At 41.4% G+C, this 25,554-nt stretch overlaps 1 protein-coding gene across 1 annotated transcript in view; it reads right to left on the reverse strand.

Moving 5' to 3' along the window:
- LOC144719649 (transmembrane protein 132E-like) overlaps positions 1-25,554 on the reverse strand; it is a 125,898-nt gene that overhangs the window by 2,836 nt on the left and 97,508 nt on the right. Inside the window, exons 5-8 of the mRNA XM_078595786.1 lie at positions 18,356-18,499; positions 6,600-6,796; positions 4,150-4,402; positions 1,724-1,915 (exon numbers count right to left, since the gene is read on the reverse strand). Of these exons, the coding sequence (XP_078451912.1) occupies positions 1,724-1,915; positions 4,150-4,402; positions 6,600-6,796; positions 18,356-18,499 (786 nt within the window). The remainder of the gene's footprint in view (positions 1-1,723; positions 1,916-4,149; positions 4,403-6,599; positions 6,797-18,355; positions 18,500-25,554) is intronic.

The raw sequence follows: 25,554 nt of genomic DNA on the forward strand, positions 1-25,554 counted from the left end.
TCATTCGTGAATAATGGCCCTGCATGCCTGCCCTTTCTTTTGTTATAGTCCATAACTAAAATTAATGAGTTATGTGTATGCATATTATACGGTATACAATAGTAAATAACACAATTATTTATAGGCTTTTGTCAGTCCACTGCTGAATAAAGGCCTTCCCACGCTGTATCAGTCATGGAGGCTGTTTGATCATACTTCACCGTGCTGGTCAGTGCACGTTGGTGAATAGGGTGGAGGGAAAGCCAGGATTGGTTCTGATATGGAATGGCGCTGATCTCAGCAGCGAATTGCACCGATTGTGGTAACTACTGTGCTGCCGCTCTCCTAGATGACAAACATGAAGCTCAAATTGCCACCACCTTTGGCTCGTGCACCAGAATTTGCGCACTCGTTACGTTGAACTTGTCCATCAATTGTCGGTGAGCCATGCCTATTGTGGCAGCCCTCTTGGGTGCTGGCTGTGCTGAACCATCAATGTGCCAATGTTCACACAGTGCATCAATGGTCATTAATACTACGCGACTAGAAAATATACAGGGTCCACACGAGCATCACCACGAACACTAATGGCAACACTACGTTGGTTATATCTGTAGAGATATATCTTCAACAATAAACATAACAACCATGCTTTGCCTGTCTCGAAGACATCGCCATAATTGCACATGTTGTGCAGACTCACTTTAAAAGAGCCAAGATTGTGGTATTATAATTGTTTAAAAACAGCAGGACAACTTTATAGCTACGTATGTCAGTTTACACATAACGTGTACATACATCCATTGTAGTAAAGTTAGAACAAAAATCGTGGTGCACGATTAGTGTTTGTTTTTGGAAGAATTAAATTGGCGGTATGGAGGCAGATGGGGAAGCTTTCAGGGTGAAACGAATTTGCGAAGAGAGCAAATTGACCTTTTCGTTTGCGTGTTGTCTCCATGTTTTGGGCAACCCCTTGATCAACGTGGTCAATTTCCTCGACGTTAAGCCCCTAATAGCGATGTAGGCTGTACATGACGGGTTCGTTCAGGTTAGATAACCTTTTACGAGAGTTGTCGTGACCCCGGGTTGTAGATGGATAGACAGACATACATACAGACAGAGAGACAGACGGAGAAATCCAATTAATTCCCGCACCTCCGATTAGCATGGTTGGCTCCGTACGTTGCGAAAGAAGTTCAACCTACATACATAGAACACCTTCCCACCTTAGTTGGAAAGCATTCAAAAGGGGAAGTAATGTGGTCTGCATGCATGGCCCGTGGTACCTGGGGGCAGCCTTTACCTTCGCATGGTTGGCTACGTACGGTGCAAAAGAAGTTCAACATACACACATACATACAATGTTGTGAGCAAGCAATCACAGGGCAGCAGCTGTGGTAACTACTGTGCTGTAGTGACTAATCTGCATTTCCCATAAATATGCTAAATTCCTCTTGATATGCAAATTCCTTTGTCAAGGCGCTCTTCCCCCTCCAACCCAGCTTAAATATACGCTGCCAAGCCTGGTGGTGTTCATTCAGACGCTGTCTTTCCGACAGACCTGTTCTTCACCTGAGGAAGGCTGCTTGCGTTGTGGCCGAAACGTCGTGAGAATTATTTTATAATGTTTTATTTTTAGTATTTTATTATTTCCCTTCTACGTGACTTTACCGAAATAACCAAGAAGAGGGCAGCAGCTTATGCCCCCTCGCTTCCTTTGGCCCGGACACCCGAAGCCTCTCACCTGCTTGAGCGAGTGCAGGCCGTGCTGTGCGGTGGTGCTGGCGACGATGACGCCAGGCTCGCTGCTGCTGGGCCGCAGCGACAGGGAGAGGCCCGAGAGCAGCGTCACGTGCAGCCCGCTCACGGAGACCTTCTCCTCGCTCACCGTCACCGCGCGCTCCCCCAGCACGCCGCCAGACACAGGTGACAGAACCTGGCACAACAGAAGACAGGAATTGGAAGGTGGTGGTGGGGGGGGGGTCAATAGGTAATACTAATTCTGCTGAATGCGATTTTCCGCGGTTGTAATGCAGTGTTTGTGTGTGTTTTCGGGTTGTACAGCGTGTTGTTGTTGTTGTTTGGCATTCTGCCTGATTGTTTTTTCTCCACGTGCCAGGAGCTTTAGTTTCTGAATAATCAGTCAAGCAGAACGTGGAAACGGACATCATGCCGAACAACACCGCCAACCCACCCTGGCCCCCTTTCTTCACCAGCTTTGTCAATGCCTCCATCTCATCTGGCATCATTAATTTAGCTCTCCACACAGCTGCCCTCCCTCACATCCTGAACAAACCCTCGCAAAACACCCCCCCCAACACCCACGCAACCATCCGTCCAATCGCAAAAACCTCCCTTTCCTCGGTAGCATCCTCGAGAGGGTTACGGTCTCCCATCCCTCCAAACTCAGCCATGCAAAGAAGGATTCCCTTGTCACAATTCAAGTCCACACTCGAGACCTTTCTAATTTCCTCTGCCGATGACCGTTTCTTTCTATTAAATAAAAATGCATTCCTAATTATGTACAGCTCTCTTCAGATGCAGGTTAATTTAGACAGCACATTAGCAAATGCACGTTCTATTGCATGATCACGTTAAGCCGGTGGTAACGTCATCTAATTTAACAGATTTTGCAAAGAAAATGTGGTTATTGCATAAGCTTAGGTCATTACAGCTACTAATGAATCACTCCCTGCAAAGCAAATGTAAAAAAAATCAATTTGCAATCTATACATTTTCTCCAGGCAAACAACCTGCATCTATTCATGTTCGCAAAGCTTGCAGAGCCATTGTCGTGTAAACACGTTGGTATATGCAGTAAGATTGATGTTTTTAATTTCCTTTTAAACTTTACATTGCACGCACAATATCTACATGATGCAAACCTGCATCACACTGCCTGCCTCAAAAGTCAAGGGTCCCTCTTGTTCTCATGGATTTTCTCAGAACTCAGATGAAACTCTTTGCTGTCGTGGTTTAAAAGGTCAGTGCACCGCACTTGCGATTCATAGGTCGCCCTGGTTGATCTCCCGGCACAGCAGTTGAAGCAGTGGCCTTTTTTCCTTTCTTAACTCCCATGGAACAAAGGGGTTGCTGCCCTCTGGTTTAAGTGTAGGAACAGTTTTCTGACTAAATGTCAAGGTACATGTCAGACTAAGGAAATCGATGGTGATGCAAAAGGCACCTCGGGGGTTAATTCGGAAGTATGGGCCTCCATGAACACTTTCACTCTCATCTAAACAGGCTCTGAAAGGATCATCTACTGTCTGGCATTTAGTTTAATATTCCCACACGTTGCTTGGCATGGTGCTTGATTGGAGAATAAAGAGAGCTGCCAGATACATATAAGTGCACCGTGTTGTCATCGCACAGGCATCAGGTTGTTTATAGCCATTGCAGTTGGCCTCAAACTCTCGACTGTTGTGGGAATGGAGCCATTTGTGTAAAAAATACATTATCCATCCAATATAATCTATTCCACATAGGACGGTGATAAAACACAAAATTAAATGTGATTTACTTTTCAATACCAGGTTTTTTTGCTTCTTTTACGGAGAAAGGTTGATCTTATTTTGCAATGTTCACCTGCATCTGCTGTTAATGTGATTGGTTATGAAGCTTGAACGTGAACATACATAATCGTATTTGCTAGTTTTATATATATAGACAATGACATTTAGATGATCAAAAAACAAAACTACAGTATCATTTAGATGAGTAATGATTTACCTCCCAGCAATTCAATTAGTAGTCACAATCCAAGAAATTGATGATTTTTTGGTAGGCTCTTTTCCATTTCATTTGTGATTTACTTGCCTCATGCCAATGCTGGTGGAGGGGTCTCCAAGAGAGGAAGCTCTTGGAGGGCCTCTCGAGAGGGTATTTGTCCTACTCTTCCACGCTGGCTGAACATTTAGGAAGAGTCGGGAGTACCCACATTTGACCCCACCACCAACCGCGACCTCCTGATGGACTGACTTTGGTGTGCCCATTTACACCCCCGGGTGGACCGGGACAGAGGCGATTTCAGAAACTTGCACGGATATTTCAACGGCCGCTCCGGCAAATAAAACAGGCGACCTCTGCATTGCAAGTCCAGTGTGCAAACCGTTACACCACGGCTTGCGTCCAGGTACAAAATAAAATACCCGCAACGTCAAATGCGCTCACCTGAATGATGGTTGAGCCGGGTTCGAGGCCCTTCAGCACCGTGCCTTCGCGCAGCTCGGCCACTCGTCCGTCGAGCACCCACAGGTTGTTGCGCACCAGGTGGGTTACGTCGGCCAGACAATCGGCTCCAGGCAACGTGGACACATGATCCGTGCCATCGGCACTCTCCGTGTAGAACCGCGTCAACACCCGCACGGAGGCGTGCTGGCGCTGTGGGGTGCACGTCTGCCCTTGAGTGCCACCCTTTAAATGTCTGTTGAAAGAAAATATCACTGGCACCTCTTTTGCAGCGGGATGCTGGGACTCATTAAATCCCGCGGAGGAGTTCCGCGGTTCGGCTCGTAAGTACGACTGAACGTTCGCAAGTCGGATGGTTTCAAAAATGAGAACATCCTGCGGAGGTTCCTTCATAAGTGCTGGTGTTCGTAAGTCAAACGTTCGTATTCTTAGACGGAGGCTTGTGTTGCCTCCGAAACGTCGTGATTTTTTATTTTATTTTACTTTTATTAATTTTAATGTTTTACCTACGTGACTTAACCGAAAAAACCTAAGAATATGAATCCTTGCAGTCACGAAAGCTTCAAATCTAGAATCAAACGTTCGTATCTCGGGTACTGGCTGTATGTGATGTGTCCAGATAAATATAACAGGACATAAATATCGTGATTTTTACATCTATGGAATGTGTGACAAGCGTTTAGTATATGCAGATACGTGCTGAGAAAGCATTCTTCTTCGTTGTGATGACAATGTTTTTTAATGCTCCCCAAGATGTGAGAAGCATTAGTTGCACTGCATTCTATTTATATTGTAATATAATTACATTTAAAGATGCAACTTTTAATTGCATGTTTGGGGTGGTTTAATCATATTTTCTATGTTTACAATTATAGCCAAATGTTAACATAGGACATACGAATAATGCAGCAGATATTGAAATTTAATAACCAAATTAACTTTGACCAAAGGGTATTATCCTGAAGGGCTTATTCTGTGAGCCTAATTTCGTTTTTCGTCCGTTCAGTCATTTACCTTATTTGTAATCCATTTTATATAACTTAATGGTACTACTAATACTCTTTGGGTCTTTCGGTTAAGTCACGTAGATAGAAAAATAAATTTAAAAAATCACAACACAAGCAATCGTCTTCAGTTGAAAAAACACAGCAGGCGTATTGCTGAGGCAGGAAGAAATTTAGCGAGAGAGCTACTGCAGCCAAAGGTTTCTAGGTGTTAGATGGGTACAACCCAAGGGTAAGTGAGCGGGGCTAGAGATGGAATTTGCAAGTGAATGTAAGATCGCATATTTCTTCCTGCCTCAGCAGTCCGCCTGCTGTATTTTTTCACACGTAAGCTTTCGCGACCAATATCCATAATAAAGGGTTTTGGGTTAGATCGCGTGGATATAAATGCATCGTTAAAACCACCACCATTCGACACAGCCAATTAGTAAGCTTTGTCACGTCAACAAAACATTTAGCCAATTAGCTACTAGTTCAGCACACCAGTGTGTCGGAGAGTAAACCCACAACATGTACAATTCTAGTATGACGTTTCGCCGGCATATTACAACCAGTCTCATCGGGCGACAGCCAGAATTGTGGAGAAATCCTCCTCCTGTTTCGGTCTTACGTAGAGGGGGTATGAATGTGATGTCGTCACTTGTCAGCCAATCAGGTGCGAAGTCCAGAGGGGCGGGGTTAATGTCGTCATATAAATTGCAATAGGACATATCTATTAAAATTGGTTGGGTTATTCACAGTTGAATACAATTCAAAAATGTAGTTCGAGGCAGGTTTGTTGCGAGATTAATACGCAGACTTGTACGTAGACATGTACGCAGACACGTACGTATATGCGTGCGCAGACGTGTACGTAGACATGTAAGCATGTTTGCCGATCCACTCCTGGACGAAGGCACTCCCCACGCGGTGCGGGTCACGCGTGTTATTTAACCGTAACATTACCACGCGGGTCAGTGTGGGTTGGTGAAAGTGGAGAGAATAGAAACGTGGGCGCATAAACGCGGAAACATCGCGCGGCGAAACATTTCATTTTTCCACGCACTGCGGTCTTCATACGCGTAACCTCCAGCCAAGAATGAACAGAAATAAATGACCCATCCTCGTTGTTCCTCGATTAAGACGTGCTTTTTATTTTCTCTCCATCTAAAAATTCAGTGCGGATATATATTGTTTAATTCTAGATTTGAAGCTTTCGTGACTGCAAGGATTCATACTCTTAGTTCTTTCGGTAAAGTCACGTAGGTAAAAAATGAAATTTAAATTAATAAAAATAAAACAATAAAAATCACGACGTTTCGGAGGCAACACAAGCTTCCGTCTTTATTAATTTTAATTTAATTTTTTACCTACGTGACTTTACCGAAAGAACTAAGAGAATATATTTTTTATGCAACGTGCACGTTGTGTGGGGGGGGGGTGCAGTACCTGGACAGTGGTATATTCCAGCCCCTTATGAGGCTAAGCTCGGAGTCGGAGAGCTGTATTCGCAAAGGCAGCCTGGGAAGCCACACTGCAAGATCTAGGGAGGAGCGCAGGTGCTCGTAACTGACTTGGATTCGAGCCCGCATTGAGCCTCTGCTCTCGTTTCCCTGCACGTACGCGTACTGGCAGGCTGGGGAAACCTGGGAAAAAATGGAGGAAAGGTGCGCGCAATAAATGCTTGCCATCACCCCCCCCCCAAAAAGTGTGATTTGTTGTTGACGCATTCACCCCATTCATTTGACAGATGCGACATCATTACTGTGTACACGAACTGATCAACCACAAGAACATTGCAGGCAATTGTATCAACCGATGGGTTTGAACATCTTTGTAAACATTTTGTTTTGCTGTGTTTCAAAATAAAACAGTTTTCAGTTTATAAGATGCACTTGAATCTGTGAAATATTAACGTGTACATCAGCAGCGCATTTTTTTGTCTCCACTGCTGGATGAGGACCCCCCCCCCCCCATGCCGGGCAGGTTGTGAGGTCAGTGTGGACTGAATGTGGGGAGCATAGAGATAGGTGCATGGTACAGTACAACTAATAATTTTGCTGCACTGCCCTCTGTTGACAACGTAGCACAGTGGTAGCTTGCAACGCCTTTGATGCGCATGGCTGGTCACTCATTAAGGCTCTCTCCGGCTTTCCAAAATTTTCAAAGATTGGGCACATTTACGGCTGATTTGGTCGTAAATATCCACGGTGAATAGTAATTGATATTTGTGCACATTGTAGGTTATAGTGACAAGATGCATCGGCAGAGTACAATATCAAAGTACAACACACATCAAATGCACGTATGCCAACGACAAAAAAAATATTTGTAGAAAGTGAATGCAATGTTAATGAAAAAAGTTAATAAAAATTCAGGCTCAAACATGACACGTGTAATTATGTTTTAATCATCTCATTAGCTGGTGGAAAGGCAAAAGACAACATTACATTTGTATTTTAAAAGTATGTTTGATTAGGATGTTAATAGAGTGCTGTGTTTTTATGATAACCATGGATAAACATGTATGTTGTATGTATGTTTAAATTCTTTCGCACCGTACGTAGCCAACCGTGCTAATCGGAGGTTCAATCTACGTTTAAAAGTGCAATATGCATCTTGCCAATACGAAATTTCACCAACACCTGTGTGTGTGCGCGCGCGCGCAGTGCGCATCAAAGGTCTATGTGAATCAATAAATCACAAACTTCTGGGGCATCCTTTACTCTGAAATATGCATACCTTTCATTTTGACGTTTGTTTCATCTTTTGCAGGAGAGTGATTGCGTGTACCGTGTGTGAGATATGATTCTCATTGCTTCTCAAGTGTAAATGCAAGCGAGCGGGGAAAAAATGGGTTTCCAGATGCACAGTTAATAATAGACACTTAACGTGGTATGTTATCGTTTAGAGTTAGATCGCGTAAATATAAATTTGTCGTTAAACCCGCCACCACCACCCAACATAGCCAATTAGTAAAGGTTTATCACGTAAACAAAACGTCCCAATGTGTTACTCGTTCAGCACACTGGTTGTGTGTTGGAGAGTAAACCCACAACATCGACAATTCGAGTATGACGTTTCACCGGTAATTACAACCCGCATCATTGGGCGACAGCCAGAGTTGTGGAGAAGAAATCCTCATCCTGTTTTGGTCTTAAATAGAGCGAATACATCCGCTTTATTCGCTTGATGCAGAGTTTCTCCAATTTTCATGTGTGAAGAAAAGTATCTTCCCCATAGAGGTTAATCAGTTTAACACGTAGGCTGTCGCGATGAATATTATGATATATGTTTTTGTCTGTTTAATTTAAACAACGGTAAAAAAACCAAGTTTACCAATCTTCTTTAACCTTTGTAGTTCCCTTCACATTTAGATTGCATATTTTCCAAAAAAATATCTTGACAATATGTGCTATAATTGGGCCTACGCTTCCCATTCATTACTGGAATCCCTGAGCAACTATAGATAGCTATGTGTAAAGAGTGAAGAGTGGAATGGAAAAAAAACATGCTTTTTTTAGTGCAGTTCTTAAACCTAAATTTTTGGAGCTTTCGTGACTGCAGGAATTATTCTTTGGTTCTTTCGGTTAAGTCACGTCTTAACCGAAAGAACCAAAGAATAATGCAGTTCTTAAGTTTAATTAACAAAGAGATAAAATGTGACTGGAGGTGATGGATTCTCCAAGTGATAAAGCGCGAAGTCTTCTCGACAAATTATGCACGAGTCTTTATTGATGAGTGCCTGCACCAATTTGTGGCTACTTCACCCACGTAACAATCCAAACGCTCATTATAATTTCGCGAAGAAGATGTACACTGTATACTACCTGCGTGGCACTTTTTGCGGTTCTGATGCTGCACAACGCTCCGACGTGTTTTCGGGTTGTACCGCGTGTTGTTCGGAACAACGTCCGACGGTTCGCTCCATCTGCTGGCAGCTTCTTGAGGAAGTGCCCCAACGTGTTTTCGGGTTGTACCGTGTGTTGTTTCGTCGGCGCGCACCCGGCGCGTTTTTTGAAATGTCGGACATTGCTCAACCTTCTGGGATCAATTCGGAAATTCAGTTTACGGAGTTGCTCGCAGCACATTGAGCAATACGTAAGGGACATCGTGCGAACAACATTCGGTTACACTCGAAAACACATCGTATTTAAACTGTAAACACATTTTTGTACAGCGTATGTGTTGTATATGTGTTTGCTTGAATGTGTTTTGTTGTGCATTTATTCGCTTGTTATGCACACACTATATCTTGGCTAAGCATTGTATACGAGTTAATGGACTGTGATGTCTTGTTTATTATTGGGTAGGAAAGGTTATTAATGGACTAAAATCTATTATTGCTCAACTAAATATTGTCAGAGTAACGGAAAGTATATTCGGTAAACTGCAATTTTGGAAGTCGAAAGCTGTAATTTTGACTCGAAAAAATCCAATATGGCAATCTGTAACATTGGCAACTCCACTTACATCACTTGGCTTTTAAAAACGATTGGGTGTATTTCTAGAGAATTTGGTGGAAATGCCTATGACATGCATTACCACAATCATACCTTTATTTAAAAAATGCATGAATTGTGTTGTTTTGAGATGTTATACAAGGTCAATTGTCTACACACACCACGAAAATAATCGGCCGAACATTATACAGAAAACGTAATTTTCTCCCAAAGCGTCTACGTGTCTCCGACCAATCTCGAAACATTGGTTGTCTTTTTCAACTCTCTCCTGGCACAATTTGTACGAGAGAGCCGTCCTAATATACTTACAACATGGAATGACGCATACGCTGAGGGTTATTTATAAATCAGTGTGGTATCTGTAAATGGATCACCCTGTACATTGAGATACTCCGACTGTTAGGGACAATTCACCTCTTAGACGCACCGCATTTATATAATGTAAGTACCATAGACACTCATGATACATTTGCTCTTTGTTAAAGACTAGAGCCTTCATGCTCAAAATGACGAGTTCCTAACAGCGTTTGTTAAACACTGACACATTTATGTAACATTTATCTCACCGAAGCCATCCATAATTACACTTTGGCAGAGTTCAAAATCTTGAATTGAGAATACTGTCAAATTAATCACAGGAATGTTTTAAGACTCAAAACTTTTAAGGAAATGAAAGTGAAATAAGCATGCCAGTCAAATAAATTAGCACATCATTGTACACGCACATGTGCAACTATTTGAAAAATCCTTGAGTATATAATAATAGCATAGCGTATTACGTTACGTTGCATATTCCTATGCGTTATATGCATTGGCTATATATATAAAAGGCATTGTCATCAATCATGTTCTATCCACTGCTGGATGAAGGTCCCACATATCCATCACGACTTCCCATGGGCCCGCTGGGTCTCTTCCATTCACCATCAACATTCCAAGCAGTCTGCTGCCCAAACCCACTGACTTTTTTTCACGGTCATTCTGATGGATTTTAACGTTTTATTTGCATTTTTGGATACACATTTTGAGGACCCAACATGATGCTGCCAGGCTCCTCACCTACACTTCTACACCACTGCAGTGGTCCAATCCCTCAATTTGCCCACCCAAACCAATCCCAGATCAATGTCAAGATCTCATTCACCATCGTTGAGACTCCCCATAAACTCACCCCTGCCTACCTCTCTTCTCTTGGACTCTCTGCTCCCGGCAATCTTCGTGACTTGTTGTCACAAAACCCCCAGCACTACTCTTCTGCTGTCTGGAACTTCCTTCCCCCAGCCATCGATGCTATCAACTCCCTGCACCTTGTATAAGTCCGGGCTCAAGACCTTCTTGTTTTCTTCTACCGATGACTGAATGTCTCTTTTTGTCTATAAAAAATAAATGTTTCCAATTTCTGTGCAGCATCTGGATATGCATTTTATGTGGATGAAATTCTATCACTTCCATTTATGGAGCAGTCTACGTTGGTGGGAAATGTATCATTAGATAAATATATAAAAAAAATCATACATGTCTGGCTGTGAGTTTAATCTGTTTTTTTTTGTAATATTTAATCAGATTTAACAATCGATTGATAGCATGGCTATACAGTGCCTCCATGACGGAGGAGGAATAAAACATATCAGTGCATACCAGTCACTGGATACAGTTATTTCTAAACAATTGAGGTGTTATTTAATTTGAAATGTTGACGTAACAACATGTGTGGCATATTTCTAAATATTAGCATCGGTTTCCTTCATATATGGAGTGATAGAAAAATTCAAAAACAAGCACAGGATCATATATTTGTTTTATTGACGCTCTTGAAAATGAAATATTATAAGAATATATATGGCAACGAGCCTTTGACCAAATCTCCCTCAATGCACATGATCATCAGATCTGACCATTGGATATCAAAATCTAAGCAGGTTTTTGAGCCTGCTTCTATGAGTGACTACCGTGAACACACACATATCTCCTATAATTAATTAATAATCGAGGAAAGCCACACCGAGTCGTATGATTGTTTTTCAGGAAGGCTCTGCATTTTATTTAATGTGGGAGGAAACCACAGTACCCGGGTATAGAACCCATACATGCGAGAGGACAACACTCTGTCCCCCACTTAGATGGAAACAAATGGTGATTCGTCCACTTGCTGTGCTGCCCCTTCCTGGCGAGTCAGGATATGGCACCTTGGCACCCAAGGGAATGGAGTTTCACAGCATTTGTGCGATCCACCAACAATCCCTGCTGCCTCCACAGGGCCGGATTACCACTACCTGTCATTAGGCAGTGGGGGCTACATTCATAACATGCAGTGGTCAGTGAAGCAAAACCCATTGTTGTTCTGTACTTCTAAGCTCCCATGTTTTTGCTTTCCACCATCACCAGCCTGCACTGACCAGCATGGTGAAGTATGGTCAGATAACCCCTCTATGCAACATGGAAATGGGAGAGACCATTATCTAGCAGTGGATTGCCAAGATGGCAGTAAATACATGTATGATAAAAGGCAAAAATCTAAGATTATATTAGGTTTGCTTTCCCTCTTCTTACGAGCTCAGAACGCTACTGGCTCTGAGACAATGGTGAAAATTACACAAATCTAAGGTTTTGGCCAGTCTTTTCAGTAAGGCAAAACATTGCGTTGATAAAAATTAGTTCCATTATCATATTTGCACAAACCTTGGACTGCAACTGTGGCATACAATGCCAGCAATCAACACTTTTAAATGACAGTAATTTTTTTAATGACGCCATAATAAGACCAATGTAATAAGAAAAAAAAATGTGAATTTTTTTGAGGAGGCCGGGTTTCTCACACATCAAGGGCACTGAGGTGGCACCACTGAGAAAACCTGGCTTTGAATCAAAGTCCACCCATAGGTGTCAGATCTGCGTTTGTATGCTGATAGTCACTTACTCTCAGCGCCAGCTCTCATCCAGCTAGCCACCCACAATCCGATTAATTTCTCAAGTCCAGTGAGTCGGTGGTCTCAGCCTGCCAAGTAAATGATTGCACCAATTTTCACTAAATTTTATTTGTCGCTAAAATTGGCAAATATGTCAGCGTTGAGAATTATAATTGTTAGTTTGAATGCTGTGCGAACATTTGTCTGTAAATCGTGTGTGTGTGTATGTGCAGCACCCACAATGTGGGTAAATTGGATCGGTTTGCATGGATTTCATGAGCATTTACATGATAATGCCTTTTGCAGGCCGTTCTATAACGCAGTGTGATATACTACCGACTTGTGAGAACCCTGAATGGATATTTCATCTCATGGTCTGATGGCGATTGTTTAATCATTGTAACAAAAAAAATACAATCGCTTAAAAACAATAAAAAGTTTATTTCATTGTAAAAGCATTTCCTCATAGGAGTTGGGTTAAAATGCACCATGGAGTCAAGCCCCCACAGTTTCAGCATTTCATTTCATTAGATTAAAGGCAGTGCAGTGGTAGATTTCAATAAATGCTGAAAAAGATATCTCTGTTGACTTTCTGGTGCTGTATTCAACTGCAAGGCGGTAAGAAGAGCCTTCTCATGAATTCCTATTGCTCCAAGCGCTATTTCATGCGTGACACAAAATTATTTGCATTTCTTGGGATGTGCTTTGAATGCCCAATTCTTGTATCCACTTTCACGATACACACGTGCCCGTGGTATGAGAAAATTGCCATCAGGTAGAATAGATGAATTAACAACAATAATAGCATTACAAAAAAACATTCGAGAACTGAGAGATGTGTTTTTGAAACAGATGCAAATTGAATAAAAATAGATTAAGCTATTATATCCCAATTATGAAAAATAGATAGGGTGCATTGGAGTAAAAATGGGGGCGTTGAGTAATGGTGCAGTGGGTAAAGCATGGCGCTGTAAACCTGGTGACCCGAGTTTAATTTCCAGCCGTGGTTAACATTGGTTGCGAGTGATTATCTGAACCATTTTGTGGGAAACACTTCACCAACCCGTGTTGACCAGCTAAAATAAAGTGACCAAAACGCATTTTGAAGCTTTAATCTCGCATTGGAGTGAGGTTTCTCCAGCAGCATTACTATAAGCATAGTGGCTCTTCGTGGGTTTGAAACAACATACTTAGCATTCTTCTTTGTTGTAGCCCATGCACTGGATGGTTTATTTTTCTGAATGTAGGTCATGAACTGGGGTCATTGCATTAAGTCAGAACTAGAATACCGAGTCCTGACTGAAAAACACTTATGAAGAAAACATGTCTGTTTTTTGACATTTTTAAAAGTTTTTATGTGAGCAGGCAGTATTTGGCAGTGATGTAATATAAACACATTGTTTGTGCTTTAGTGCCACCAGCCGTGGTATTTTGCGAATGTATAATGTACATGTACCGTAATTAATAATATATCTTTGTATGTACTTATCCCTCACTACTTGTCCATAATAGAGGTTTGTTTTGGTTAGATTGTGTAAATATAAATGTTGATAATTGTTTTTTTACCCTTCTATCTGGCAAACAAAACTGACACCTTTTTTTTTACAAGGAGTCATGTTTGCATATACCACAATACCTGCAGCCATAATGCAAACAAAAAACATAACTGATAATATATGCACTGTCCTTGAAGTTGATTGGTCCACACTCGAGACAGCTTTCCTTAGAGCCTAGTCTCACATGGGTTGGACCAGAAAAAAAAACAATAAAAAAATAAATTATCATATTTTTGACTGGCAAATGAGGTTCCAATGGTATAAATGTTGACTTAAAGCTTTCGTGACTGCTGGAATTCATATTCTTTGGGTCTTTCAGTAAAGTCACGTAGATAGGTACAAATTCATACAAATAATAAATATAAAATAAACAAAAAACTACGAGGTTTCGATCACAACACAAGCGATCGTCATCAGGAGGAAAGAGGAGGAAAGCCGCTGAATGCAGACTGTTTTATTGGGTGTAGTTCGAGGGTCATATTCGAAGTGGGCGGGGCTAGTCATGTTAATGTGAGAGATTAGCGTGTTAATGTGAGAGATTAGCATGTTAATGTGAGAGATCAGCATGTTAATGTGAGAGATTAGCATGTTAATGTGAGAGATCAGCATGTTAATGTGAGAGATTAGCATGTTAATGTGAGAGATTAGTGTGTTAATGTGAGAGATCAGCATGTTAATGTGAGAGATTAGCATGTTAATGTGAGAGATTAGCGTGTTAATGTGAGAGATTAGCATGTTAATGTGAGAGATTAGCGTGTTAATGTGAGAGATTAGCGTGTTAATGTCAGAGATTTTCGTGTTAATGTGAGAGATTAGCATGTTGATGTGAGAGATTAGCGTGTTAATGTGAGAGATTTGCGTGTTAATGGGAGATCGCAGAGCCACCGTGACGTAGAGGTCGGCGTCTGGAGGTGGTCACGTTGGCACGAGAGATTCAACCTGTTCATGTGAAATCGGAGAGCCGAAGCCACGGGGAAAAAACTAACATCGGAAGGTGGCAGGATGGGAACATCACAGCCAGTTATGACTTAAACTGGTTGATGACTTCTTTCCAACGATTGCTGAGTTTGTACCCATCCTCTCGGTTGAAATTGTGTCTGTGTCTGTATATATGGATGGCTTCATGAACGAATCTTTGTTGATAGCCAGTGGGCTTACAACGTACCTTCGTCTTGGAAAATGTATTTCGTGTGAGCCAACCGCATTAAAACAATGATCAGCCACGTCAGACGTTTTGGTCCTACCATGTTTAAAATCTGCCTTATGCTCACGAACACGGTCTGAGACATGTCGCTTAGTTTCCCCAATGAAACTACTGTCGCAGACACAGCTTAGTTTGTAGACGCCAGGGTATTGTATGTCAGGGATCATATCCTTCACAGATGGGATCGGATCACGAATTTTATGTACTATGTTAAATCGAGCCTGGAATATAAACATAAATGTGCCGTTAAACCCACCACCACCTGACACAACCAATTAGTAAGGTTTGTCATGTAAACAAAACATGCCAATTTGTTACTTGTTCAGCACACCGGTGTGTTGGAGAATACACCCACAACATTTATAATTCGAGTACGACATTCTGCCGGTAATAACACCCATATACATGGTGTACGCAGACGTCTAACAGTTATTAAATGGCTGCCATCAACCAACGGTTTGAACCGCGTGGTGGAACAGTTGGTTTTGCGAAAAATGTAAGTGTTCAGCAAAAAAAACAATTCCTAAAACCTTGAGGGATCTTCAAAAGCAGATAACAGCAGCGTTCTAAACAACCACAGCTGATGTGGTGACAAACATCTGGGGACACTGAAATGCAATGTGTTCCGCTAATACCATGGTGAAGGCTGAGATAAATGAAACTCATACAATCAACGCTACCAAGTATTTGTGTGTATTTAGTTTGATGGGCATAGCTCAAACTGCAGATTATAATTATTTAATAGTGAGTGACATGTCTGTATTTGATTTGCATGCCTAATTATAGACTGCAACAGCCTTACAATGGATTTCCACTTTGGGCTTTTGGCACTCATTGGTACAGTCTTTGTAGCACGGATATTTATAGTGGAGGTCGGTTGGCTGAAAGGTTGTCATTTGTTTTATTCCTGCAAGAAAATGTCTTGTTAAAAACTACACACGCTCGGTAAACTTGTATGTCAGTCAGTCTAAACTTATAATTCATGACAGCCAGTGTCTAAAGGCAAAGCAGAATGTTCTGTACGGTAATGCCCCATTTAACATTATTATCCATGGAGACACGTTAAGTGTTTAACAATAATTAGAGTAATAGAAATCATGAGCTTACTTGGGTTTTTTAAATGTAGTTGCAATTAACAAAAAATAACATTCTATATTCATTTCATGTATTCTTTGGAGCGTGTGAATGCACACTCCTGGAAAAAGGCCTATCCATGCAATGTTAGTCATAGGGGTTGTTTGGCTATATGTCATCACGCTGGTCAGTGTGGGTTTGCTGATGAAGGTGGTGCTCAGAACTCGGTGCTAATATCACTTTGCACCCCACGTTAACCGTGGCCATGAATTTATCTCGGCTCGGATCACCAGCTTCGTAGTGCAGTATGCTGACCACTGCGCCAATGCACTATACATGTCATTGATGGCATATGTAGGATAGATAGTGATGATCGTAACATTCTTTGATAAAAAATGTACAATAGATTTAAACATATGGAGAAGGGTGGTAAAACGCCCTTGAAGTAATGCAAAATAAAATTATTACGATACTAATCTAAAACAAATACTGACAATTAAAAAAATAGGAATGTTTTGTGCGCATATCACCGATACAAAATACGTTTTAAACTTATGCTAAAATGGGCAACAGAATGCTTGGCAGTGTACCTATATAGAGGTAGGCATTGCTTGTTTTAATCAGTCACCTTCACAGCTGCACTTTAATACTAAATTCATTACGTGTTGGGCTATATTACTGATTGCCCGTGCCTGCGTGAAAAATGATTGTTTATATTTCAACGGCATTCTGAAAAATTACCAAAACAAGAAATGAACATGGAGAAAAGTTCCTGATGAAAAATCGTCCGTACAATGAGCACAAACACAGTACATTTAAGTTCCGAACATACACAGCTACCAGAGAAAAATACGTGTCACTAAACACAGAATATAATGTCAACTATTCTTGCACCATATTTTAATTTAGAAGATGTATTGTGATTAGCACGGTTGGTTACGTACAGTGTAAAATAAGTTGAACATACTCTTTGGTTCTTTCGGTAAAGTCGCGTAGAAAGATAATAAATTAAATAATAGAATACAACGTTTGTATTGCAATACAAGCAGTCATCATCAGGTAGAACTAAATTTGAGAGAAACAGAACACAGATACGGAGACACACAGACAGACACACAAGCACAGAGAGAGACAACACAAATTTAGTTCTACCTGATGATGACTGCTTGCGTTGCAATCGAAACGTCGTATTCTATTATTTAATTTATTTTATTTCTACGTGACTTTACCGAAAGAACTAAAGAGTAATTCATGCAGTGACGAAAGCTTCAAATCAATTTAAGCATACATAATTAAAACTATTTCAGCTTTGTTTCGAAGCTACTGTCACAGCTACAACGGCAAAATTAAATGTTTGTGCTCGACACATTACGATGTAAACAAACATTTACGGAATAACATCAACAAGGAGCGAACACAATGCTGAAGTATTTACAATCTTCATTCCACAGGAAACGTACTCTAACGCGGAACCGCAGCCAACTTATGAATCCACGACAGCTGCCACCAAATATGCTCAAAATGTCCCCCCCCCCAATATATTGCTATCAACAATATAAACAAAATAATTGCTATGTAAATAAAAACAACGATTTGCTAAACCTTGGCCGCAATATCTGGACTTGTCTTCATATAACAATGCATCGATTTCTGTTTATATGGTTGTGGTTATGGTTGTACTTTATGAATGCCTAATCTCTGCCATTACATACAGTGAAACAAGAAAAGGTAAAAAAAAACAGAGCAATGTAATACAATACACTATTAGACAATATTGTAAAAATATAATGAAAAGTCCATCGCATGTTTTAGTGATTTTTATAAATATTTTAGGATAGGAAATTAGTTTAAAAAAAAATAAATTTCTGCGGGGGGGGGGGACCCCTAGACCCCCTGGAAGATTTGGTCTCCCCAATGTTGACTCCATGGCTACGGCCTTGGCTGCCGCGTTTTATTTGTTTCCTTTGCAATCACAATGGGGGGGAGGGGGGTAGGCACGCACCTTAATGACGTCAACGTCACCTGAATGGCAGCGAGCTCGCTGGGAAACGTCTGACACCTGTCCATTGGCTTCAACGGCAACAACTCTTAAAGGGATCGTCACCGGGCGACCTGTCAGGAGTGCAGTATTCACCAGCTCAGGGGACTGCGACGGATGGGGAAAAATAGAAATAGAGCAAAGGGACATGTTTTAATGATAAAACCATGGCACCTGGCTGAAGGCATTGCAATGTCACTCAACCAATATTACTTTTTTTACATTTCCTTTTTAAGACGCTCGGTTTACAGCAATTTATTATCCCGCCCACATAACACACGTGACTTGCGCTGCTTTTTTATTGCCCACACTACCCTAAATGCTCGACATATGTGTAATAGATTCCAAATGTATTTGTTCATTAAACGCACAAAAGAAACCCGTTTCAACTGTTTTCAGCGTGCTTCAGTGTAATAAATAGCAGTGCATTATGAAAATAACTATGCAGTAACCTATTTTACTTTCGACATGGAAAAAAGCAAAACAATTATTCCATTTTATACCCGATGAACAAGTGCCAATAATGAAGAAAAATTCTGGCAAGTTTAATTTTTTTTTAGGAAGACTTAAAATTAATGTTTAAATTCCTGTTCAATTATCTCCTTTGTTTTCAATTCACTCGGTATGTACGGTGTGCCTTATAAAAGTGAAGCTATTGTAGCTTCCAATATAAATTACCTTTTTTAAAAAAAACTTTCAAACAAAGGTTTAAAGTGCTAATAGATGATCTATTTCCGCGTGTCAGTCTGGAACGGAGGAGGTGGCGGGGGGGGGACAATTTCCATTGTAAAGATGATTTATTGTTAATTGAACTTAATTTTGAGGTTGCTTCACTAATAAGGACTTATGCTGTAGAAACTGACGAAATTAATCGAAGAGTTTCTCCAAACATGGAGATAAAAAGATAATTGCATTTTTTTTTATAAGTGCTCAAAGGAAGCACGTGCCTCTCCTCCCCCACGAATGATGCTGTTACATATTGACTTAAAACTTTTGTGACTGCAGGAATTTATATTCTTTGGTTCTTTCGGTAAAGTCACGTCGATAGAAACAAATTAAGTGAAACCTGATAATTGGTTTTTTACCCTTTTATCTGGCATCAAAACTGACACCTTTTTTACAAGGAGTCATGTTTGCATAGACCACAATACCTGCAGCCATAATGCAAACAAAAAACATAACTCTGATAATATATGCACTGTCCTTGAAGTTGATTGGTCCACACCCGAGACAGCTTTCCTTAGAGCCTAGTCTCACATGGGTTGGACCAGATGACGCCAAAGGCGCACCTGGTCAAGGTTTAGCAAATTGTTGTTTTTATTTACATAGCATAGCAATTATATATATTTTTTAATATTTTCGACAGACGAGAAGACAGAGTCTGACTCTGTCTTCTCGACAGACCTGTTCTCCACCTGAGGACGGCTGCTTGCGTTGTGGCCGAAACGTCGTGAGAATTATTTTAGTGTGTTTTATTTGTATTATTTTATTATTTCCATTCTACGTGACTTTACCGAAAGAACCAATAAGATGAATCCCTGCAGTCACGAAAGCTTTACATCGAAATTCATCTGGTTTGTTTAACAAAGGCTGTAATAGCATTTATAATTGCAAATGGTAATTGTGAAAGAGCACCTTTTTGTCACTATACACCCCAGAAAAAAACTATTATCTGGCATTAGCCTTTTCCATCTTAGCTAGTAAAAAATCTGTATGGAAACCAAATTACACAAACAATGCAGGAGTATCGTTAAAGGCAAATGAGAGTATCAGTTATCTCATCCATGATTTTGAGGCTTCCCATTTTCAGTTGGTGGCTACTGACAATAACGAGAATTGTTATTTGCAGCGTCATGAAATTGAGAAAATTGAGAGGGATGCCTGTTGCAGGTAGCTGTAAACAATGTTTCATGTATTAACACATACCGTCTATTGTTATGTGTTAATTATACTTAGCATTTCCAATGTACGACTTCATTTCCTTCTCACAACTGACTGTATTGTGCACATCACTGTCGAAGCACAGTACAAAAACATCTCGTTGCGTCAGCGTTCTGCTCGGATATGTCAAGGATCATTGACCAATAACAAATTTAAACCATGTTCATTAAGTGTTTTCTTTCTTCATTGTTGCGATCACCTCTGCGTTCACTAAAACCAGTGATGGGGTGGGAACAGAAGTAAACCCAAAGAACAGGTCCAGAGTTGCTGAATAACAGTGGTCTCAAAAGCCAGTAAGTCCATGGATTAAACATTTATTCTATTTACATATGGAGATACGGAAAGGAGTTCCTGCTTACATATGTTTTTACCATTAACGACAATGAATCAATTGCAACCGATGAACGTGGAGCATGTGGGTTAGCTCAGACCTTTATTGTGGGATTGTAGTTAAGTTTTAAACAATGAGGCCTTAAGGTGAGCTTCGTTAAAACAAACACGAGCAGTGATTAGGATTGAGATTCAAGATATCTTTTTTTGTGAATGGCACTTTCTACATGCCAATTATTATTCTTAATGCCAAAGCCACTGCTTACATCACCACACCTCGCCAACACTTTATACCCTGTGCCAGATACCGCAGCTGCTGCGCAACAGACAAGCGACCCCTAAGATCTGCCCTAACAGTATCCCACCATCTGGTCTGACGTCTCCTCCTGTTGCAATGGGGTTGTGACATCTTTATTGCAAACTAGCTATGCCGCGCATTTGTGCGGGATACACGGCCTACGCGGAGGGTTGGAGGGGGTACGTGACGTCAGCAGGCACAGCGTTGCCGAATGCGGGTGATATCACATATGTGACGTCACCGCTCACTTGCCGTGCAAAATCCATTATTGCGCTCCCCCCCCCCCCCCCCCAAAATACAAAATAATTTTTTTTATACTTTTTGCATTGTGTACAGTCTGGAAACTACCCACATGCCAAACTTCAAGTTTGTTGCATGTCGGGAAGTATGCTAAAAAATTAGAACAGACACACATTCACAAACTTCCCTTTTATATATATAGATAGACTAGCTTTATTTACTACCTGGCTTTGCCCGGGACTGGGATTCACCATGCCTTTGTCCCCCCAGTGGCGATGTTCACACACCACACGAGTTACTCGTTTGAGGCTGAGTCGACCTAGGGGAGGCCCAGGACCGGTTCAAATAATTGTCACCAGTAATGACCGTGAACGGGAATCAAACTCGGAGTCACCGGGTTCCGTAGCGCAGCGCGCTAACCATTACACTACCGCCCCCCCCCCCACACACACGCGTCCATAGGCACACATACACGCACTTGCAGCAGACACACACAACTTTCAGGGTGCGTACGGCAGTAAACGACTGAAATAATAAAGCGATGCTGCGCGAAGAACGCCTTAGACCTGCAACACATTTGTATGGCACTTTACTCGCGGAGGGTTGGGGTGGGGATGCGTGACATCAGCAGGCACACTGCGTTACGCTTCCGCATGCGGGTGACATGACAGATGTGACGTCACATCTCACTTGCCGTGCAAAATATATGCATTTTTGCATGGTGTACAGTCTGGAAAGTACCCACATTCCAAATTTAAAGTTTGTTGCATGTCGGGAAGTATGCTAAACATTTTGAACAAACAAATATTCACAAATGTCCCTTTTATATATATAGATTTAAATATAAATATGAAGAGGACATTGTGAATAGAGGTAGTAATGTTAATTTAATCACAACTATGCCTGAAATTTTCATCTTTGAATGTGCACAACATGCAAGACGAGTGGAGAGGAAAAGTTTAATGGAACATATTGGAGTGACACAATCGAGATACATTTTTGGCTGGAGGTGGTTGGGTGGCTTCAGGGAGACAATACCATGTCAAAACACAAAGCCTGTGAAGCTGAGATTCAGAGTTTGAATCCAGGCAATTGTCCGTGAATTAAACCGGATTCTCAGGTTGATCGTTTCAGCCCAGTCATCATTGACTGTACAAAAAATATCACAATCCATTCCATACACAGTATTCCCATTCTGAGGATGACTACTCTTAGCTTGGGTTCCATCTGACAAACACTCTTTGCAGAGAAATGGAAAAGTGCACCAGCTGGTATGGATTATAGGCCAATTTAAAGGACTTCACAAATAGTTATGTGACGTAATTTTCCAGGCTTGTTTTAAGACATAGCAAGACACACTGCTTGCAAATATACTGCTTGGGCGTCGACAATTGATTTGTTTTCATGGCATGACATGAAGTCTATAGCACAATTGCAATATAATTGGGTGCAATAGAAAGAAGGAACACACATTCTTGGTTTTATAGTTTTTTCACAACACCATTTTCAACTTTATAATTGGCACCTAAGATAACACTTCGTAAATACATACAGCAAATTTTTAAGCTCATTTCCATAAGACCAATGGAAAACATTTTTATATTGATGAGTGTACAAAAATAAATTGTCATTTTAGTTTGAAAACTGTTTTGTTCATATAACAACTTTTGTAACTTCAAAAGAATAGTGCTAATGTCATTAATTCCATCCATGGTGCATGCGAAGAGTCCATAAAGTAATACATACGTGCCACCTTTTTGTTCCTGGGTAGTAAATGTAATTTTCTAATTGCTTATGCCTCAAAAGTATAGAAAATGGCTGTTATTCCCCATAAACTTTGTTTTTGTGACCAGGACTTTATGTGAAGGAATGACGCAAATGCACACGTTTTCTCATTGAAAATAGGTAAATTTCAAAAGCAAAGTTTGTGGGGAATAATAGCCATTTTCTGTACTTTTGAGGCAAAATAAATGATAAAAGAACACTTACTCCCCATCATATTTTTTTGTTCCACGTATATATAATCATTGTTCGGTAGTTAAACCATGTATAGCAAATTGACTCTCAAAGAGCATGTCTATATATATAATTCTAGATTTGAAGCTTTCGTGACTGCAAGGATTCATACTCTTAGGTAAAAAATTAAAATTAAATTAAAATTAATGAAAGTAAAATAAAAATCACGACGTTTCGGAGGCAACACAAGCTTCCGTCTTCAGGTGAAACCGTCACAGCACGCTTGCTGTATCAAGTAAATGAGAAATATACTGGTTGAGGGGGGAGGAGCCAGGGTAGGCCCCTGGATAGGAGTTTTTTTTTATTATTATGATAAGGTTGGTGCGGCTGAAGCTACGGCTAGTCTACATAACAAAGGACTGAGCCTTTGTTATGTAGACTGGTTGAGAGGGGGAGGTGCCAGAGTTGTTAATGTGCGGCTGCTGCTAATGGGACTGAGCCTTTGTTATGTAGATGGTAGAAGCAAAAAAGCAGGTCAGGAAGAAACAGCCTCTTGCTATGTTGCTTGGTGGGTAAAACTTAAAGCAGGAAACCAGGTCAGGAAGAAACAGCCTCTTGCTATGTTGCTTGGTGGGTAAAACTTAAAGCAGGAAACCAGCGTGTGAAAAAAGAAGCTAAACATGATAAAACAAAACTGGCTGTCTATCAGTAAACTGTACAGTAACTAAAGAATAGTTGTCTGTCAAATAAGATGGTCCAAATATGTGTAGTTAAATCTTTTTTTCATGGTTAATAACATCTTTCCAATGATTACTCAGTTTGTACCCATCATCACGGTTGAAATTATGTCTGTGTTTGTATATCTGGATGGCTTCGTGTACAAACCTTTGATGGTAGCCAGGAGGTTTGCAGAGTACCTTGGTCTCGGAAAAGACAATCTCATGAGAGCCCACAGCGTTGTAGCAATGATCGGCAATGGCAGAAGACTCAATTTTGCTGTGTTTCAAATCTGACTTGTGCTCGCAGACATGATCAGAGATATGACGTTTCGTTTCTCCAATGTAACAATCACCACAGCTGCAACTCAGTTTGTAGACTCCAGGGTATTGTAAGTCAGGAATGACATCTTTCACAGCTGGAATTAGATCACGGAGTTTATGTACTGTACTGAATCGGACTTGGATCTTATGTTTGTTTAGAATTTTGGAGATCTTTTTGGTCACGCCTGTTATGTATGGCAACGTGATAGTTTTGATCGGAGTTTCAGTGGCTGTTTCTGTATGGTGGAAGAAACAGCTTGGCGGATGGTGCAGTCAGAGTATCCGTTCATCCTGAGGGCCCGATGTACATGTCCTAATTCACTGGCCAGGTGGTGTTGGTCAAAAATGCCATGAGCTCTGTGGTATAGCGTTTTGATGAGATAATTCTTTTGAGATGGGTGGTGGTGGGAATCAGGTTTCAAGTAAGAATCTTCCTACTTGAATCCTGATTCCCACCACCACGGCTGCCCCGGTTGTCGCTGTGCACGACGGCCTCCTTATGCATTGGGATACGGAACTGGAGCGATAGTGTGGTCGTGCCCAATGCCCTGCGAGAAAAATTGACCCGAGCGATTCACGAGAAACTCGTGCATCTTGGTTACCATAAGACTTTGCTGACCCTTAAACGGGATTACTACTGGCCAGGTGTGGAGAGTGACGTATGCACTGTTATTGAAGGGTTGCCACGATTGTGCGTGGTGGAAGGCCCGGGTTGGCCGTGATCGGGTGCCACTGCAGTCTATCCGGGTTTTTCGTGTTAATGGCACTTGACATTTTGGGGCCCTTCCCAACATCCCAACGGGGCCACAAGTACCTCTTTGTGGGTGTTGAGTACCTCACGCGTTGGCCTATGGCGTGGCCTTTGGTGGACCAATTGGCCTCGTCCATCACCGAGACATTTGTACAGGGGTATGTTCTTGACAAGGGTGCTCCGGAACAACTATTAACTGACCAGGGACGTAATTTATCTTCTCAACTGCTCAAGGAGGTCTGTGAAAATTCGCACCTCACCCTATCACCCTCAGTCCGATGGGATGGTTGAATGGTTGAACCGCACCCTCACATCTATGTTGTGCCACCATGTGAGCACGTCCCAGTCCGACTGGGACCTGTTCATCCCAGGGGTCCTGGCCGCGTACAGGCTGGCACCTCACGCCTCGACGGGGTTCTCGCCCTTTTATTTAATGTATGGCAGAGAACTGGAACCCCCGATTCAGGTCCAAATGGACCTGGGTTCCTCGAAAAAGGGATCCGCAGTGCCTTCTCCTATGAAAGTCGCGCTCGAAAGGCTGTGTGAGGCACGGCAAGCGGCCGTTGACAATTCGACCAGCCGAGAAGCAGCCAACGAGCGCTTTCCG

This window comes from Lampetra planeri, chromosome 6 (genome assembly GCF_965212315.1).
Source record: "Lampetra planeri chromosome 6, kcLamPlan1.2.h2, whole genome shotgun sequence".
In the NCBI taxonomy this organism is placed as follows: domain Eukaryota; kingdom Metazoa; phylum Chordata; class Hyperoartia; order Petromyzontiformes; family Petromyzontidae; genus Lampetra; species Lampetra planeri.